Raw genomic sequence first — 19,607 nt, forward strand, 5'->3', positions numbered from 1 at the left:
ACAGGCAGCTCTCTCAGTGTCTGAATGTATTAATAAAAACTCACTTTTCATTATCAGTAATTACTACAAACATGAAAATAGTTCATTGTTTGGAAACATAATTGTATTATTACAAAAAAGTTGTGTGAGCGCTGGTGATTGTAGATGCGTCCTGCGCAGTGGGCGTGGCTCCTGAGGGACAGGCGCCAGATGTAGCGTCCTATAGGCCACTGTCAATACTTATTGATAAAAAATAAGTACGATGGAGCAGCCGTAATTCTCTAATAAATACAAAACAGCCAATATTAAAAACTAACACCCATTGTCCAAACAAATCCTTTACCTCCCTAGATTGTCAAGTACAACATTGTGACATCAGTACTGATAAAAGAAACTTAGAAAAACTTTAACTTAAAAGTCTATAGCAGTTGGGGGGGAGGGGGAGGGATAATCACGAAACCATTCAAATAGATACCTGTGCGGCTGTGACTGACAGATATATACTGATCGGCCACAACATGAAAACCACCTGTCTAATATGGTGTAGCTCCCTCTCGTGCCACCAAAACAGCTCTGACCCATCGAGCTCTGGACTCCACAAGACCCCTGGAGGTGTCCTGTGGTATCTGACACCAAGACGTTAGCAGCAGATCCTTTAAGTCCTGTAAGGTGTGAGGTGGGGCCTCCATGGCTCGGACTTGTGTCTCCAGCAGATCCCACAGATGCTCCATCAGATTGAGATCTGGGGAATTTGGAGCCTATGTTAACACCTTGAACTTTATGTCGTGTTCCTCAAACCATTCCTGAACAATTCCTGCAGTGTGACAGGGGCATTATCCTGCTGAAAGAGGCCTCTGCCATCAGGGAATACCGCTGCCATGAAGGGATGTACCTGGTCTGCAGCAATGTACAGGTAGGTGGTACGTGTCATAGTAACATCCACATGAATGCCAGGACCCAAGGTCTCCCAGCAGAACATTGCCCAGAGCATCACACTGCCTCCGCCGGCTGCCTTCTTCCCATAGGGCATCCTGGTGCCATCTCTTCCCCAGGTAAATGACGCACACGCACCCGACCGTCCACATGATGTAAAAGAAAATGCCGTTATGGACATGCTCTGACCCAGTCATCTAACCATCACAATTTGGCCCTTGTCAAAGTCGCTCAGATCCTTACGTTGCCCATTTTTCCCTCTTCCAACACATCAACTTCAAGAACTGACTGTTCAGTTGCTGCCTAATATATCCCACCAATGACAGGTCCCATTGTAACTATATAATCAGTGTTATTCACTTCCCTGTCACTGGTTGTAATCTTGTGGCTGATCGTTGTATATTGTTTTTAACTATTGTATGTGCTGTTATTTAGTTTTTGACACAGAACTATTTATTATTATATATTATTACAGTTTGAGTCCCCCGTCCACACCCCGTCCACACCCCGTCCACACCCCGTCCACACCCCGTCCACACCCCGTCCTGCTGTTTGATGTTTGTCCGCACAGATTCTGTGCACAACATTTTGCTGCTGAAATACTGCTCACTGAGGGGCTCTAATTCCGCTGTTGGTTTATAATATGTTTTATTACTTCTGCGTAAGCTCACAAAGTGCTAATCCCGAAGCAAGCGCTTTGTGCGTATGATCAGTTGTAGAAAAGCAAATTTTACACCAACAACATTATTTGCATTCACCGTACCCTGAGCCCCTGAATTTATGTCTTAATGAATCCACGAGGGACGTTACAGTCTTTATATCTCTGACATTTATACATTTCCATGTGTCAGTCGTTCTCTGCCGCACCGGGAACCACCGCACATAATCATACGGCATCTCTGGGTGTCGCCATCAGTTACTTTACTCTTCGTTCAGCATGAACCACTCTGATCTGTCCAATAATATTATGTAGTAAACGCTGCAGAATCTGGTGGCTTTATACACATAGATGACAGCGGTACCGGACTGTTACTGATGCAGTTAGTCCTCTGCCCTGTTGGATACTGTCTGCGGTTGGGCCGTTGCGGTGGATCAGATGTTTGGATGGAGCATAGACGACCCCATTACAATATTTGCACAATTTGAGTTGCGCCCCTGATCTCCATTCTCTAGTCATGGACAAAAATAAATAAAAATATTTTTATATTTTGTATAACGTTCCTATAGTTACACCCACAGTGCGCTCATTCTGCGTCCGGATGGCCGGGTGTAACCGTATAACCCTTCTGCAGTAAATACACCGAGGTTTCACTTATCCGGGACAAATATTTCTGTTCTACGTTGAGTCAGCGCCAGAGAATGACGGCGACTTAAACCAACATCCGAGCTAGGATTTTACGAGGATATTACTCACAGTGAGAGGACTCCGAACACAATCCACCGGGGGCCCAATTAACGACTAGTTACGCTCCTTTGTTTAATACAACGGCCCCTACCGGTCCTCCGCAAGGTTATTTATTTGCTGTATTTTTACTGCCGCCTTCCACCCGAGACCTCGGGGCACCGGCATCACGCTCACAAAAATATATATAAAAAATTGAAAGCGATAAAAATAAGAATGGATGGGGCAATAAAACGGGGCCAGACGAGGGCTACAAACAGGGAAGACTGCCCAGAGAGAGGGATGAGTTATGGAGTTGCACAGTATATATTATATATATAAATATTCATCCTCGCAGATGAAGAAGGGAAGTTAGAAATCCCTGTTTTCCATCCGCAGCAGCGATGGCTGTAACATCTCAGGGTCTGATTCATAAATGGTGACACGTTGCTTATTGTGACCACAAATACTCTGTAATGCCCAGAACCGAACTATACGCCAGAGAGCGCAGCAACGTCCAATTTAACTATGACCGCAGAGGACCCTACTACAGCCTATGATTTCACGGGCGGAACTGGGAGGGGACGGGGCGTATGCCTGTAGTCACTGTACAGTGGGGACGTATGCCTGTAGTCAGTGTACAGTGAGGGCGTATGCCTGTAGTCAGTGTACAGTGGGGACATATGCCTGTAGTCAGTGTACAGTGAGGGCGTATGCCTGTAGTCAGTGTACAGTGAGGGCGTATGCCCGTAGTCAGTGTACAGTGAGGACGTATGCCCGTAGTCAGTGTACAGTGAGGGCGTATGCCTGTAGTCAGTGTACAGTGAGGGTGTATGCCCGTAGTCAGTGTACAGTGAGGACGTATGCCTGTAGTCAGTGTACAGTGAGGGCGTATGCCCGTAGTCAGTGTACAGTGAGGGCGTATGCCTGTAGTCAGTGTACAGTGAGGACGTATGCCTGTAGTCAGAGTACAGTGAGGGCGTATGCCTGTAGTCAGTGTACAGTGAGGACGTATGCCTGTAGTCAGTGTACAGTGAGGGCGTATACCTGTAGTCAGTGTACAGTGAGGGCGTATGCCTGTAGTCAGAGTACAGTGAGGGCGTATGCCTGTAGTCAGTGTACAGTGAGGGCGTATGCCTGTAGTCAGTGTACAGTGAGGGCGTATGCCTGTAGTCAGTGTACAGTGAGGGCGTATGCCTGTAGTCAGTGTACAGTGAGGACGTATGCCTGTAGTCAGTGTACAGTGAGGGCGTATGCCTGTAGTCAGTGTACAGTGAGGGCGTATGCCCGTAGTCAGTGTACAGTGAGGGCGTATGCCTGTAGTCAGTGTACAGTGAGGGTGTATGCCCGTAGTCAGTGTACAGTGGGGACGTATACCTGTAGTCAGTGTACAGTGAGGGCGTATGCCTGTAGTCACTGTACAGTGAGGGCGTATGCCTGTAGTCAGTGTACAGTGAGGACGTATGCCTGTAGTCAGTGTACAGTGAGGGCGTATGCCTGTAGTCAGTGTACAGTGAGGGCGTATACCTGTAGTCAGTGTACAGTGAGGGCGTATGCCCGTAGTCAGTGTGCAGTAAGGGCGTATGCCTGTAGTCAGTGTACAGTGAGGGCGTATGCCTGTAGTCAGTGTACAGTGAGGGCGTATGCCTGTAGTCAGTGTACAGTGAGGGCGTATACCTGTAGTCAGTGTACAGTAAGGGCGTATGCCTGTAGTCAGTGTACAGTGAGGGCGTATGCCTGTAGTCAGTGTACAGTGAGGGCGTATGCCTGTAGTCAGTGTACAGTGAGGGCGTATACATGTAGTCAGTGTACAGTGAGGGCGTATGCCTGTAGTCAGTGTACAGTGAGGGCGTATGCCTGTAGTCAGTGTACAGTGAGGGCGTATGCCTGTAGTCAGTGTACAGTGAGGGCGTATGCCTGTAGTCAGTGTACAGTGAGGACGTATGCCTGTAGTCAGTGTACAGTGAGGGCGTATACATGTAGTCAGTGTACAGTGAGGACGTATACCTGTAGTCAGTGTACAGTGAGGGCGTATACATGTAGTCAGTGTACAGTGAGGGCGTATACCTGTAGTCAGTGTACAGTGAGGGCGTATGCCTGTAGTCAGTGTACAGTGAGGACGTATGCCTGTAGTCAGTGTACAGTGAGGGCGTATGCCTGTAGTCAGTGTACAGTGAGGGCGTATGCCTGTAGTCAGTGTACAGTGAGGGCGTATGCCTGTAGTCAGTGTACAGTGAGGGCGTATACCTGTAGTCACTGTACAGTAAGGACGTATGCCTGTAGTCAGTGTACAGTGAGGGCGTATACCTGTAGTCAGTGTACAGTGAGGGCGTATGCCTGTAGTCAGTGTACAGTGAGGGCGTATGCCTGTAGTCAGTGTACAGTGAGGGCGTATGCCTGTAGTCAGTGTACAGTGAGGGCGTATGCCTGTAGTCAGTGTACAGTGAGGGCGTATGCCTGTAGTCAGTGTACAGTGAGGGCGTATGCCTGTAGTCAGTGTACAGTGAGGGCGTATGCCCGTAGTCAGTGTACAGTGAGGGCGTATGCCCGTAGTCAGTGTACAGTGAGGGCGTATGCATGTAGTCAGTGTACAGTGAGGGCGTATGCCTGTAGTCAGTGTACAGTGAGGGCGTATGCCTGTAGTCAGTGTACAGTAAGGATGTGCTCAGCTGGAGCACATGCAGGAGCGTCCGATTCAAGCTTTGGGCATCTCTCAGGTACATGTTATTGTGTCGTATCACTTGTACCAGCTACAGGTCAGGTGTAAGTGCTGATTACTAGTGATGACGGCTGTGTATACAGCTAGAACATGTGTTTGTATCAGGAGCAACTGTAAAATGTATTTTATGTACAGTAGACATTAATTACATCCTAATAAATGTATTTTATGTGAAAAAAATAAATATAAAAAACCTTTTTATAGTTTTTAAATGTTTGGTTGACTATATTATTTAACAGGTGACATTAATTTTTTTTTTTCCTGTGCGTTCTTTCGTGACTTTATATCCCACATATGTAGTGGACGTATCCTGCAGTGTATTGTATGTTAGATCAGAGCGGATCTAGACCTGTATTCATCACCTGACGTATCCTCACATCCGCTCCTTGTTGAATACGGATGTGCGTGTTCCCGTTGTATGTGAGTTTTTTTAAAAACACACATTATATTGGTTTTGGGTTTGTTAATGAATCAGACCCTCGGTGTGTAAGTCAGACACCACAATCTCCTTCCTATGTCACGTTTGATAACATGTTCCTTAATTCTTCATCTCTGACAACAATGTTTTGTAACACACAGGAATATTTATCAATCTGCAGCGTATATATCTGTGTTTCTTCAAGTCTACTTGTAAAGGTCATTACTGTACTCTACCTACGTTATAGCGCCCTCCCCCCCCCCTACCCTCCCCCCCCCCCCCCCCCCGGCCTCTCCAGGTGTAGGGGGTACAAGTACTGGAATAACACAAATCTGCGTAGTCCGTATCTGCGCACTCCCTGGACAGGCACAGACTGTAGAGAGTTTGACACGAGCCCTCAGCTCATCTCTGATACAAGTCCTAAAATTTCAAAGGTTTTGTAACAATTATTTCAAGACGACAAAGAAATATAAATGTGTCACAAATACGCAGAATCTTTAATTTCTCTGTTCCGTGAACACAATAACAAAAACCGAACCCAACAATCCTCTCTCAAAGCCAAAATAGTTGTCATGTGTTCCCTGACATTCCTGCAGCGGCTGCGAGCTGGTTCTACACCACAACTGTTCAGAGGAATAAGGTCATCTGCTTATAATAGTTCTTCTACCCCTCCTCTGCGAAACCCACACCACTCATTAACAGAAAGAGCTCATCCTAAAATAGCAGCGTGTTCTCCCACCGCCCTCGCCCTGAGTTCTGGGCATCGGAGTCTCGTCTCTCAGTAGCTGTAGAATCCGTCACCATGAAAGTTGGAATCGCTGCTCTGATTGCTGGTCTGATTGGAGGAGTCGGGGTGCTTTTGTTCCTCGTTGCCTTTGGTACGGACTACTGGCTGCTGGCGACCGAGAACTGTGGGGGTGTCGGTGGACTCTCGTCCCCTCCTGAGGTAACGACATGACCCAGACTGGGCACCTTCTTGTAGGATAGGACACAACCTCAGTGTAAACGTGAAATAATAATCCAATATAGGGGAGGGCTGGAAAATGTTATACCGGGGATGAGGGGGGGGGGGGGTGAAAGGGGGGGGACTCGGCTCAGCAGCCTATGGGGAACATTTTAAAGGAAAAGAAATGCAGGTGGCCCAGCCCCAGGTAGTCCTCTATGGGACCAGCTCTGGGGAGCAGATGCCGCCTGCCCCCCAGCTAGCCCCAGGTAGTTGTAGAGTCAGTGCATGTGGTGTAGGGGAACTTCGCTCCCCGCTCTTCAATTAAAACATTTTGACGTTTGGAGTTTGATTCTGTTTTTGTCTTCACAAAAGACATTTTTCCTCATTTGGAGAAAACTGGAAAAACCTTAACTGAAGTTTTGTTTTCTTTTTGGATCAACAACAAACAACACGGGAGCTTGTACTCATTGGGTTTAATGGGGGATATTTTACCTGAGGACGAGATAGTTTGCAATTGTTTATGTGACACAAAGTGTCCTTCCAAACGTACACAGAACATGTCTGTACAATGGGTGACTGAGAACGATCAGTGTAGGGGGCGCTATCGTCCAGCATCAGTGTAAACACGGGAGAAATACAATGCAGATATTCCAATAAATAAACAGAACGTTGTCTGTTATACTGGTAGGGCCGGAACAGTAATGTAACTAACACATTAAGGAGTAGATTTATCTAGGTGGAGCCGTTTCCCATGGCAACCAAACAGATACCAGCTATCAGTCCCTAGAATGTACAAGATAAATGATAGATAGGATCTGATTGGTCGCTGTGGGAAACGCCTTCATTTGTCCTTTTCACAAGATTTGATACATTTACCCCTAAAAGTGAAATAACCTGATAACTATGTAACAATCATCTCTTTTCTCTCACACAAGCTAGTGTATTCTGTTATCAGGCAGCTTCTGGATAAAGTTTGGGCAAAAGGGACTGTTGTGTTATTCAAGAGGAAGTTGGCTGCGTGTAGGAAAATATCATCCCCCCCATCAGCATTTTATCTCAGATTTAGAGCTCTATGTAACATTGGTGGATAGTGGGCGACAGTACGTGTCGTGCATATGCCCTGCCGCTGATAATCACCACGGCAGGGCTCATTGGTGGAATCCCACGACCTAAACTAATAAATAACCATAGTGGCCAATCAGACATAATCTCTCATTGTCTCACCTGCACCTGAGAGATACAAACTGGTTGCTGATTGGTGGTTCTGGCTTCAGGGCAGGAATAGGGACAAATATATTTCTATTTGAAAAGTTTTTCTCTTTTATTTATAGAAATGTTGAATAGATTCTATAGATTTGTCACTTTTCAGCTTAGAAGCCTCCTGACGCTATACTAGGTCTATACTTATCAGGGGCAAGAGCGAGGGTTTGACTGGGGGGCTTCTAACTTCGCCTCTCACCCCAAAAATTATATTTGAGGTATACATGTATAGTCTATAACTATTATACATTTTATCAACATTGTGCTTTACAATTGGGAAGAAACACAGTACTACAGCGAGACTGGGTACTGCAGACAGACAAAGTGGTAGGAGGGCGCTGCTCACAAGCTTACAATCTATAGGACAATGCTTGTACAATCTGCACTATATATAACAGACATTATAGATGATTCCTGCACAGTATATAAATCACACTGTAAGGAAGGAGCTCAAGGAAACGCCCGGTGATAGTCTCCTAGAGGATGTAATCACTTTCATTTTCTAGCGACGATGAAAATGCGATTAAACGGCTCAATATAGGACAAGTCGGACACAACATTCACAATGTACACAAACAATGATTGTACCATAAGACACTTTCCTGCGACTTCCCACAATCCCCGTAGAGACCTTTACATTATCTGAGTAGTCACTGACCATAAACATCCATCTTCTTCCTGGAGAACGGAACAGATTCTGGGGCAGCTCCTCTCTACTTCCACCATGAGGGATTTTTCTGGAGATGTTGGTTCAACGGGGAGGAATTCCAGGAGACAATCTGGAACTTCTGGTTCAGTAAGTACAAATATATGAATATATTATTATTTCTACACATTGCTTTGTAGTGAGGCGCAGGGATGAGGTTGGAAGATTGTCAGAGCTCCTGTGATCTTCACGTTTCACCTTTTCTTCCCCGATCCTCTCTGTGGGCCTGATTCATTAAGGATCTTAACTTAAGAAACTTCTTATTTCAGTCTCCTGGACAAAACCATGGTACAATGAAGGGGTGCAAATTAGTTTTCTGTTTTGCACATAAGTTAAATACTGACTGTTTTTTCATGTAGCACACAAATATCAACTTTAAATATCAGTGTACAAATAAGTTATCAAGTATTTGTGTATTACATGAAAAAACAGTCAGTATTTAACTGATGTGCAAAACAGAATATTAATTTGCACCCCTTGCATTGTAACATGGTTTTGTCAGGGAGACTGAAATAAGAAGTTTCTTAAGTTAAGATCCTTAATGAATCAGGCCCTGTATTTGTAAATTCACATTTTACAGAATTCCTAATCTGTGACAATGATCCGCTCATCCTGCTGTAGAGATACTGAGGCCAAATCATATCATGGAAACAGGCAAAGTATTCTGGGAGATGAGGAGTGAGGGGAATATTTTCTGGAACAATTTTGAAAGCTTTGCTCCTCTCCAATGACCGTACCGTGGGTCCTGCTTTACTCCCTTCTAAGAGAAGCTGCTGATGTCACAGTGTATCAGTGTATAAACGTATTCTCTATATAAGTTGTGTATCACAGTCACATGACCACACCCGTTACAGGGAGGAGCTGGGAGATCCGGCCCTGGGATGTTTCAGCTTCATGTTCCAGTTCTAGAACTTATTATATGTGTAAATACAGCGAGTTACCTCTGTATCCAGCAACGGTCTCAGCTAATCATCTGCTTTATGATACTTCTCTTTTCAGTGAGCCAGGGGCACCCCAAACACTGCCTCCAGGGGTATCTGTTCCCCATGCCGATTGCCCCATGGCCAGTCCCACATCCGGCTTATGACCCCACAGCAGGTAGGTGATTCTCACGTTTGAGGTGGGTGGGCATAGATGTAAAACATGCAAATTGTGCAAGTTAAAGGGGTCACACATGGTGCAATCCGATCGTCAGCCTTATTGCCAAATGACTGGATCTATTTCCATGGTACAGACACATGGACCTGAGTACAAGGGACACTTGTATACACACATAATTCCGTCATTGGTCGTCCAGATCTTTCAGCCAGACTGACAGATATCTGACTGATCCTGATTAGGGTTTGTCCTGGGAGAAGATTTATTTCCGGGTCCCCACATGGTGCGATGTCGGCTCAGTTTGGTTGGAAACAACTAAAATGTCAGAATAGATCTCACTGTGGATGAGGATAACTGAGGATAACGCAGGATCACTCAGGATAACTGAGAGTAACTGAGAGTAACTGAGGATAACTGAGGATAACTGAGGATAACTGAGGATAACTGAGAACCACCAGATTGAGGACAATCAGCAACAAAGTTTTAAATCTGACAAGAAAGATGGAATTGTCACTGAGCGAGTCTGGGTCCAACGCCCTCAGTACCTGGACCCAGCACTCACAAGAGCGCTGTACAGCTATTGGCTGCCGTTGGTTGGATGTTGCTGTAAATAATGATGGTGACTCCTTCACCGTAGAGGTCAGGGGAGGGCTGGCACATTTTAGCCCGGGGGACAAGGCTCGACTCAGTTGTCTATTAGGAACATTTTAAAGGGAAATAAATGCTGGTAGCCCAGTGACCAGCCCAATGTAGCTCATTATGGGACAGACACGGGGAGCAGATGCCCCCCTGACCCCCAGCCTGCCCCTGGTAGAGGTAGTGGTGAGATTCCTGGGACCTGCACGGTGGGAGGACCTAATTAATACATTAATGATAAGTGTACGCCCTTCTGAAGACACATTGTAACTCTTTATCACCCTACATTTAATGTTTTATATTTACCCTGATACTTAGTATTCTATCCCGACACTTTGAGTGTTAGAGAACGCTGCACATTCCTGCCACCTGCTCCCCGCTGACCTGGTATTAACCGCGTTGGTGACACTGTCCGACCCTTTCAATCACTTATTGATAATAACTAGATTTGCATCAGCATCATTTCCTAATGAGCCTATTAAATATATTATTCTGCAGGACCTGGAGGTGACTATTCGGCTATTTTGGGATGCAATAGGTGTAGAACAAAGTCCGTAAACATTTTGAGCTTGTTTTTGCATACATTGAATGTACTGTATTTAAGTCACTAATGCAGTTTGTGCTGAGCTGAATATAAATCGAACACAGCGATCATCTTATAAACAGGAGGATATATAAATTCAGTTGTGGAATCTTTTATCCGGAGTGTTCCGGAACCAGAACTTTAAAAATGTTAATTATTGCTGCTGTTTTGTGAAACACAAAGACCTAATGGCTGAGTGCATCTTACTGCAGTCACTGTGAGGAGCACTTCTATAAAGTGGAGGGGAATATAATGGGCAGTTGGAAAATGTGTTTTAGTAGAGTACGGAGTGTTCTGGATGAAAGATCCACTGTAAACTGTTGTAGTTTGTTTGTGAATGACTGCAGAAAAGCAGGGTTCTTATGATAGGATAATTAAGAAATTAATTAATAGTACAGTGAACATTAAAGGATCACCCCACACTACTAAATCACTGGATTCCCGGGAATCTCACCATTTGCATAATACAGTGTAGCCGTATTCTTGTGTGTCTGGCGACCTCTGCTGGCCAAATGCTGTATTGCATTTGGAGAGTCAAAGAATTTACCAAAATAGAAATACCAAGTGATTCTGATTGGCTATAGTCTTTGTCCAATCAGGAGATGGTATCATACCAACCCATGCGCTGGGTCATTCCCACGCAATTGTTACAGTGTTGGTCCAGCAGAAGTCGCAGATCCCATTCGCTTCATAAACATGTGAAGAAAATACAGTGAAAATAAAGATTTAGTTTTAAGTTTCAAAAGATGTGTCTGATATATGATGGTTTTATTTTTTTCTGTATTTGACAACAGTAATAATAATAATAATAATAATAATAATAATAATAATAATAATAATAATGTGATACCCTTGATGAGTAAAATCACAATATCCTGTGTTACAAGGACATTACCACTATTATTTATTTTTCTGCCTTTACGCTAAGCTGTCCTTGGACAACCAACTCCTTAGTTCGATTCTTAGCATGCCCCTCCCCCACTGCTCCGTGTGCTGGGACAGCCAATCACAATAGGAGGAAGTAGATTGACAACTACACACAGGTGATATTCAGGAAGGGATTATTTAGCTGCAGGACAGAGATATCAGCAGTAAACTGGACATTCCCTAAATCACTTACTAAATATGTGTTTTATAGAAGGAACTAATCATCATTCTTCTGAGATACATTGTTCATGTTATTGCAGAACAAAATTATCATTATTATTATTAATAATCTTATTGAAGAAACAGTCAGAAATATACAGAAACATATACTGTGTATCTCTTTCCCTGAATATGTGTTAATAAGGTCTATTGTGATAACCCTGTAACAACATCTCTATAAAATACAAATATCTCTGTATAATAAGAATATTTTGCATTGCAATGAGAACTGCAGTGTGAGTTACAGAGATAGCTGCAGTGAGATCTACAGTGAGGGCTGCAGTGATAGTTGCAGTGATAGCTGCAGTGATAGTTGTAGTGAACATTTCTCTGCAGCAGAATGTACAATATCGCAGCTGCTCCCTCCTGGATGCTGGACAAGTCTCCCAATACATTAGACACACACTGGGGCTCAGCACAATCCAGGGATTACAGTCATTAAACAACATAACACTATTTGTTTTATTTGTACAGTGTACAGAGGCTTCTGGACGGCGTTCATCATCCTGGCTGTGGCTTCCAGTCTCGTGGGGGGGCTCCTGGTGGTCTGTGCTGTCCCCTTTGCAGCCGCCCAGCTATATAGAGTAGGAGGCGGATTCCTCATCACTGCTGGTAAGATGCCAGGCTCAGTAATTAGATACACTGATGCCATGATGCCAACTCTTGTGTCTGAAGGGAAAGATCATTGCAAGAACAAACCTGATTTATAGCTTCACTTCCAGAAATTGCTGTTTTATTTATGTGGCTGTTCTGATATTTATTTTTCTGTATTTTTTCTGTTGCACTTATAAGGGGACGTTATCAGGACGCTCCTCAGCATCCAACGCGGAAATATATCAGGAAAGTCATAATGTCTGGTGGCATAAAATAGACACTAAGTATCTGTGAGCTTTCTCCTCTCTCCGTCCCAGACCCCCTTCTCTTCTATCCCGCTCCTCGTGGAGAGAATCAGATCATCTGCCCCGTTCTACACAATCATAACTCCCAACATTCCAGCTACAAATCAGGACAAAATCAACAACAACCACAACCTGCCCCCCCCCCCCTCCCAATGCACTGATCAGGCTCCCTGCTCCCCCCAATCTATCTGATAACTTCCCGAGGACCCACATCTATTAAGCCTCATGGGGGAGATATAATCTGTCCAATTTGAGGGTTGTGCACACAGGGAATCATAAGGGTGACCCTCTATCTTAAAGGAGATCAGGCGATGCAGAGAATGTCCGCGTCGTGTCCAAGGTGGCTGCTATGTGTGTGGGCAAATTGTACACAGAACACTAAGGTGATATAGCCAGAATAGTCCAACAACATACCTCCCAAAATGTACAATTCCTGAATCAGATCAAGGCTACACCTCCCCCGATAAGGGGGGAGTTTGTGTACTATTAGGAGTGTGTCTAACGGTGCACAAAGTAATGTGAATTAGCACATGTTAATTATTAAATGTCGTACATAATTGTATACTAGGGATTTGGGTGATTTAAAACTATAGATTTATAATAATTAATTAACTTATAGTGTTGAGTATAGCTGAGGTGGCTGTATTATACTAATTATCTGATAGTAATGTCTATAGTCTAGGTAGTGTGATCCAGGATAACTGAGTGTATAGAGGAAGAGATATCACTGGGTGACAGTGACTGCTGTACAGGGCTCTTGTAGAGACACAATAGGTGGTTGTATTATACTAATTATCTGATAGTAATGTATATAGTGTAGGTAGTGTGATCCAGGATAACTGAGTGTATAGAGGAAGAGATATCACCAGGTGACAGTGACTGCTGTACAGGGCTCTTGTAGAGACACAATAGGTGGTTGTATAATATTATACTAATTATCTGATAGTAATGTCTATAGTCTAGGTAGTGTGATCCAGGATAACTGAGTGTATAGAGGAAGAGATATCACTGGGTGACAGTGACTGCTGTACAGGGCTCTTGTAGAGACACAATAGGTGGTTGTATTATACTAATTATCTGATAGTAATGTATATAGTGTAGGTAGTGTGATCCAGGATAACTCAGTGTATAGAGGAAGAGATATCACTGGGTGACAGTGACTGCTGTACAGGGCTCTTGTAGAGACACAATAGGTGGTTGTATTATACTAATTATCTGATAGTAATGTATATAGTGTAGGTAGTGTGATCCAGGATAACTCAGTGTATAGAGGAAGAGATATCACCAGGTGACAGTGACTGCTGTACAGGGCTCTATACACAGAATACATATCATGAGTTTGTGCCTTTAATGGATTGGACACAGATATCGGAGGGGACAATATACAATCTTCCCAGGTGTCCTTGTCCGCGAAGAACCTTTTCCTGATATTGGAGAACCGTCAAGTGCTCAGTGTCCTAATGAATTAAAGGCACCTTAACGCAGAAGGGGATTATTTTATTTGGCAGCGTCCTGCTGGACTGACGCCAGAGGAGATCACTTTGCTAATTTTCCGCTCAGCAGACAATACGTTTGTTTACAATAAAAGGACGAGGGATATTCAGCCGTTAGACGGCTCGTTTCAGTGTGAGTACAAGGGCTGACTGAGTCAGGAGAGGTCATGAGATGTAGTAAACTTTATATTATAATATTTATATACTTTATAAACAGCAAGACATTATATATTCTTTATCTATTTGTTGTTGTTGCTGCAAATCTCTTAGAGGTTTAAGGTTTGTATTGGTTTATATAAAACATCCGCCTTGATAAATATATATGTAGAGAGTCCAGGATATTATCAGGGCTGTCCTAGAATATCTGGTAGTCTCCTGCATTTAGGGTAGGTGAGGTCTCCCACACTCCCGGAGAGTAGCTCATCCTCCCGCATCCCGCCCACTATCTAGTGATGAGGGAGGGACAGGGGCTTTCATAGCGCAATTCTTGGTGAATTTTGGAGGGCGGGGCCAAAGTGATGCCAATCGCAGGTCTGTGACCCCTTAGTTGCTGCATTATGCTCAGCGGTGAAGGCGTTAATGAATCCTGATAATTGATGGTCGTTCCGATACTTTAACAGAATCTGCAGCATCCAGCTCACTTCCTGGCAGACTTCACGCTATGGTAGATAATAGACGAGTAGCATTTGTATAACGTGAATAAAATGTATACACTAAAATTAAAAAAATAAATAAAAGTATGTAGACAAACATTAAAGACATTTTAATAAATACGTTTCTTACGATTTAGGTTGAAGATGAAACTCGCGGTTATGTGGTAACGCCGGGTTCATCTCCCGTGTGCCCACAATATTGGCCGCAAGAGTCAAGATCCTCAGCCTAGAGCCCAACAGTCACATTACTCATTATAACTTATATCAGTCCAGTGATCCTGGCTGCCCCAGCAATGTTAGGGGTGGTTCTGGGTCTTTACTCTTTGTCTGTATTACCCATGTAAAAGGGTTATGGGGTGTATGGGGTTCTACTCTCCTTAGTCTGACAAATGTATGGATGACCATTTAATAACGTTCCTTATGACTATTACCGTCAACCAACTCCTCGCAAAAGTAATTCTGGTTTAACCCAATAAATATAATTCTTATTTTCCCTTAAATCCTCAGGACCAATATTCATATAATAACTTATGCTCATATCTTCAAGAAAAACTACGGACAAGATATAGCTTCATTTAAAATGAGTTGTATTTTTTAATTAACATTCTAATTATAAAATGTATGCATATATTATAAAACAGTAAACAGTGAATTTATACAAACTCAACAGACTTTGTTTCGTACGATACACTGCAGTCAATTGCCTGTTGTATAAATATATAAGTCATTGTGTCTGTGTAAGTGCGTGTGTGTGAGTCAAGCTTTACCTATTGTTCCAGGTGTGTGAATGCATTGTGCGTGTATGTGTGTGTATTTTTGTGTAGGGGGAAGTAAAGGAAGGGGGGTGGGGGGGGGGGAGATCCACGACCTGGACTCCCTTCTAAAACCTACTTATCAAACATTCCGCAACTAAATCTTCTCACACTATAAACTCCATTCATCTCCCATATATACAGTTACCATTTATTATCCTATTATTTTATTTCACTTATTTAAATCCAACAGCCATTATTCACTATCCATATTCCCTTCATATTGTAGCTTCTAGATCTCCTCCATATCACCATATTTACTATTTCAATTTCTTCAGCAATAAATCGCATTATTTCAAAGTTTTCCATTACAAACTACCATTTAACAATCTGACCACTTCCTGAACAACACTATCAATGAGCAGGACCCAGTTCTTAAACCTCTAATAATATACTTATAAATCCACCACAAATATCTATTTTACACAAAAGTCAGCACATTGTCAGCCATCTTAATCACATGTGATTGTAATGGACTAATTTACGGCCAATGCAAAATTCATAGCAACAGGGCCCAGTTCTTATTAGACCACACCAAAGCCTAACTTTTGAAACCAACACAAGCCCCAAATTACTCTTGTACTAACATCATTTTATCTGAAGACAGACAATTCCATTCACATTTACCATCTGTATAGCATGTTCCATATCTCAGCTATATTCTATAATTCTCACTTACTCTACCACATATGCGTCCAGATTCGACCACCTTCCATTCAAAACTCCATTATAACATTTTTCCTGCTAGCCAGGTCCTTCCCGGGCCCCATACACAGACCACCGTTCCATTAAACTTAGTTCCCAACAGCCGGGAGCCATCTCTACATGTCCGATCCAGGTTCAATCAGCCAACAAAGAGCTTCACTTCCTCTTGTTACATGAGATAGGTGGAGTTACCTTTCCACAGGAGACAGATCACAGCCTGTTATATGTTAATTCTGACCAACTACTCAACAGACAACACAAACCTTCTGTTTCTAGTGAGGGGAGGAAAGTTTTGTTCAGACCAACATCTGCTCATATATAATTAAATGAAAGATAAAATAGATTATTTATATACTCTTCATCAACCCACTATTGTTTATTACTGTGTTTGTCCCCAATTGTAAAGCGCTATGGAATATGCTGGTGCTATATAAATAAATGTTGATGATGACCTGTGCCTCTGTGCCCGGGAGACAGACGGGAATGTACCACTCTCTAGATGCCAACTGCTCAACTCAGCTGTCAAGTGGAACAATTGTGCTACATTGTATCTGGTGGCAGCTTACATGCTTATATTCATGTTATATATACTTGTTATATACATCTTATATATATACATATTATATATACATCTTATATACACATATTATATATACATCTTAGAATACATTGTGACACGGGCACACGTCAGGTGATGAAGACACGAACACCTTCTTGCTTTTTTACTTTGCTTTTATTGTCAAGATGATAAAGTAAATAGACAGCATAGAGTTCCACACTCTCCCTTCTGACCTTACCGCTAGATAGGCAGAGACCAACTCCCTAGACACCGGCCACTATCTGGCATCAGTCTCCACTGAGCAATGAAACTGACAGGTTTAAAGAGTTTACACTCCTCCCACAGTCCTAACTTGACAGACAGATGACACCCCCACCTTGCCTTTAAAAGGGAGTTCTTTGCAGGTGCTCTGTTTGATTGCAGACACACCCTGTCAGGCTAGTGTTTGCTGTGGAAAAAATGTTTTTTAAAACCACTTTAAAATATGTTTGTTATATCCGACTTATATATACATCTTATATACACATCTCTTATATACATCTTCTATATACATCCCGTATATACATCTTATATATACACAACTTATTTTCAGCTTTACCGGAGCTGGTCCTGATGAGAGTACGGCATATAGTGTAGTTGGACTCGGGAATTGAACATTTCCCATAGATAATGCCCCCACAGAGGGACACAGCAAATACACTGTATACTGCAGGATTTATATCACACTGTGACACGTCCTACTGCTGGTGACCAGGATTCTGTTCGCTCATTATAAGGGTTCCCGTCAGCGATAGCGCTGTGTGGGGAATCCTATGTAACGTCCATCAGCACAATACCTGCTCCGTTACTGTCGTACCCGGATCGCCATAACAGGTGAAAATTATTTAAAAAATTGCTTTATTCTTTTAATTAACACTATTTCTGGGTGCAATGTTTTTAAACTATTTTTAAACAATTTTTTATCTATTTTTGTGATGGCTGTAGCGGTCCGAGGTGTAAGGGCGGACAGTTATGCATTATATTAGGTGTCGAGTTTAGGGCGTTACATTGAGACATATGTGTGGAAGCAGGTAAGGGGCCTGGGGTCAGGGGCCCGAGGTTAGGGGCCCAGGGTCAGGTTTAGACATTGCGGCTCCGCCGCTAGTGTGAATGATTGTGTAGCGCACTCAGTGACGTAATCCTCATCTGGTTTCAGGAGTCTTGCTCGCCCTTCTCATCGCCCTCTTCGCCCTCTGGAAGGAGTTTGCCGCTGACCTTGAGAAATACATCTTGCTGGAAAGAAGCCAGAAGTGCCTGCCGGACGCCCACCTGCACGTGTATTACGGATGGTCCTTCCTGTTCGCCGCGGCCGGGACCCCCTTGGTGCTGCTCTCCGGCCTGCTGTTCCTCTGTATCAGCCGGAGCATTCATGTAGAAGGGAAATAAATAACTTCACGATGGAAGATTCCTTGTTGTAGACGCGGGCACAAAGTAATTCACAGAAAAAGAACATTTTTATGTCTATATTCATAAGCAGCCAACTGTGAGAAGCTGATTAAGAGTTAGAGGGAGACAACATAAAGTAACTCCCGGTAGGATAGAGCGTCGAATCGGAGGGATAAATAACACCAGATTCCGAGCTGCAGATCTCTAATGTTTTCCACGGCAGAGCAGGTTCTGTGATATATTCTTGGCTGTCAGACCTGCTCCGCTATTATAATAAAATGTTAAATAATAAAACAACTGACTGGTGAGTGTTGGGCGACGTCCCAGAAGCTTCAGGACTCCAGCGCCGTGAGTGTCACTCCCATGTCCTGCAGTAACGGCCATTCCTTGTAGACGCACAGCGGTTACCAGGGGCGGGCTGTGAAGGGTGATCTTATACACCAGGTCCCAGTCACAAAATAGGCCCATCACATCCCACCAACTAATTAGTTTTATAGTGACCATGAAGATTTAGATTTTATAAGACAGTTACTCTCTGCAGAATTAATATGTTTAGGAATTGTTATAAGGAAACGCAAAGATTTTATTCAAACCAACCCATACAATAAACCTGATACAGTGGTGGTGGGAGGATGCACCTGACAGTGTAATAAGTATGAGCTGCAATATGGACGGGGTAAACCAATCCCCTCAATACGTAGAGTGCAGTACTGTCTATACAGTATTGAGCGCATTTGGACTATTTTTGCACTCTACATACAATAAACCTGCTGATTAGTTTTGTATATATTGTATTATTTCGAATAGTTACCCAGGGGGCAAGTGCAGAACATGGTACCACAGTACCCCTTAGCCCATACTTGCCTACTTTCTCATAGCTCTTTCCGGGAGAGGGGCTTGACTGGAGGGTGGGAGGGGTCGTAGTGCGGCCAATGCTGCATTTGGCCCCGCCCCCGCGACGGAAATGCCAGTTTGTCGCGGGGGGCAAAATGATGTGTTTCACCTCGTTTCGCGTCATTTTGGGGTGCCATTAGCGGGATGCGGGAGGTTTGTCTGTGAGACCGACCCGAATTTCGGGAGTCTCACGGGCATTCCGGGAGAGTTGGTAAGTATGCCTTAGCCACATCTGGTGGAGGGTCCGGCACAGTCGGTCCAGTCTCCCCCCGATAGGTGTGCGTACTGGCACAAAGGAGCAGGACAGGTGCCTGGAGAGGTGGATCCCTTATTCCCAGCCCCCCTCACCTTGGAGAGGCTGC

At 43.7% G+C, this 19,607-nt stretch overlaps 1 protein-coding gene across 1 annotated transcript; it reads left to right on the forward strand.

The window, feature by feature from the left end:
• Nucleotides 1-6,138: 6,138 nt before the first annotated feature.
• On the forward strand, nucleotides 6,139-18,648 carry LOC142101786 (transmembrane protein 182-like). Its single transcript, XM_075186211.1, has 5 exons — nucleotides 6,139-6,376; nucleotides 8,321-8,432; nucleotides 9,342-9,440; nucleotides 12,280-12,417; nucleotides 18,122-18,648. Exons 1-5 carry the CDS (start codon nucleotides 6,233-6,235, stop codon nucleotides 18,349-18,351), a joined length of 723 nt encoding a protein of 240 aa, XP_075042312.1. The 5' UTR covers nucleotides 6,139-6,232; the 3' UTR covers nucleotides 18,352-18,648.
• The last annotated feature ends 959 nt before the right edge of the window (nucleotides 18,649-19,607 follow it).

Source organism: Mixophyes fleayi, chromosome 9 (assembly GCF_038048845.1).
Source record: "Mixophyes fleayi isolate aMixFle1 chromosome 9, aMixFle1.hap1, whole genome shotgun sequence".
Lineage (NCBI taxonomy): Eukaryota > Metazoa > Chordata > Amphibia > Anura > Limnodynastidae > Mixophyes > Mixophyes fleayi.

Excerpts from the sequence above, each read along its gene's own strand:
- LOC142101786 (XM_075186211.1), top strand. The coding sequence starts at position 6,233 with ATGAAAGTTGGAATCGCTGCTCTGATTGCTGGTCTGATTGGAGGAGTC. Across the intron at positions 6,377-8,320 it reads GACTCTCGTCCCCTCCTGAG|AACGGAACAGATTCTGGGGC; the intron begins GTAACGACATGA and ends TTCTTCCTGGAG. Across the intron at positions 8,433-9,341 it reads AATCTGGAACTTCTGGTTCA|TGAGCCAGGGGCACCCCAAA; the intron begins GTAAGTACAAAT and ends TTCTCTTTTCAG.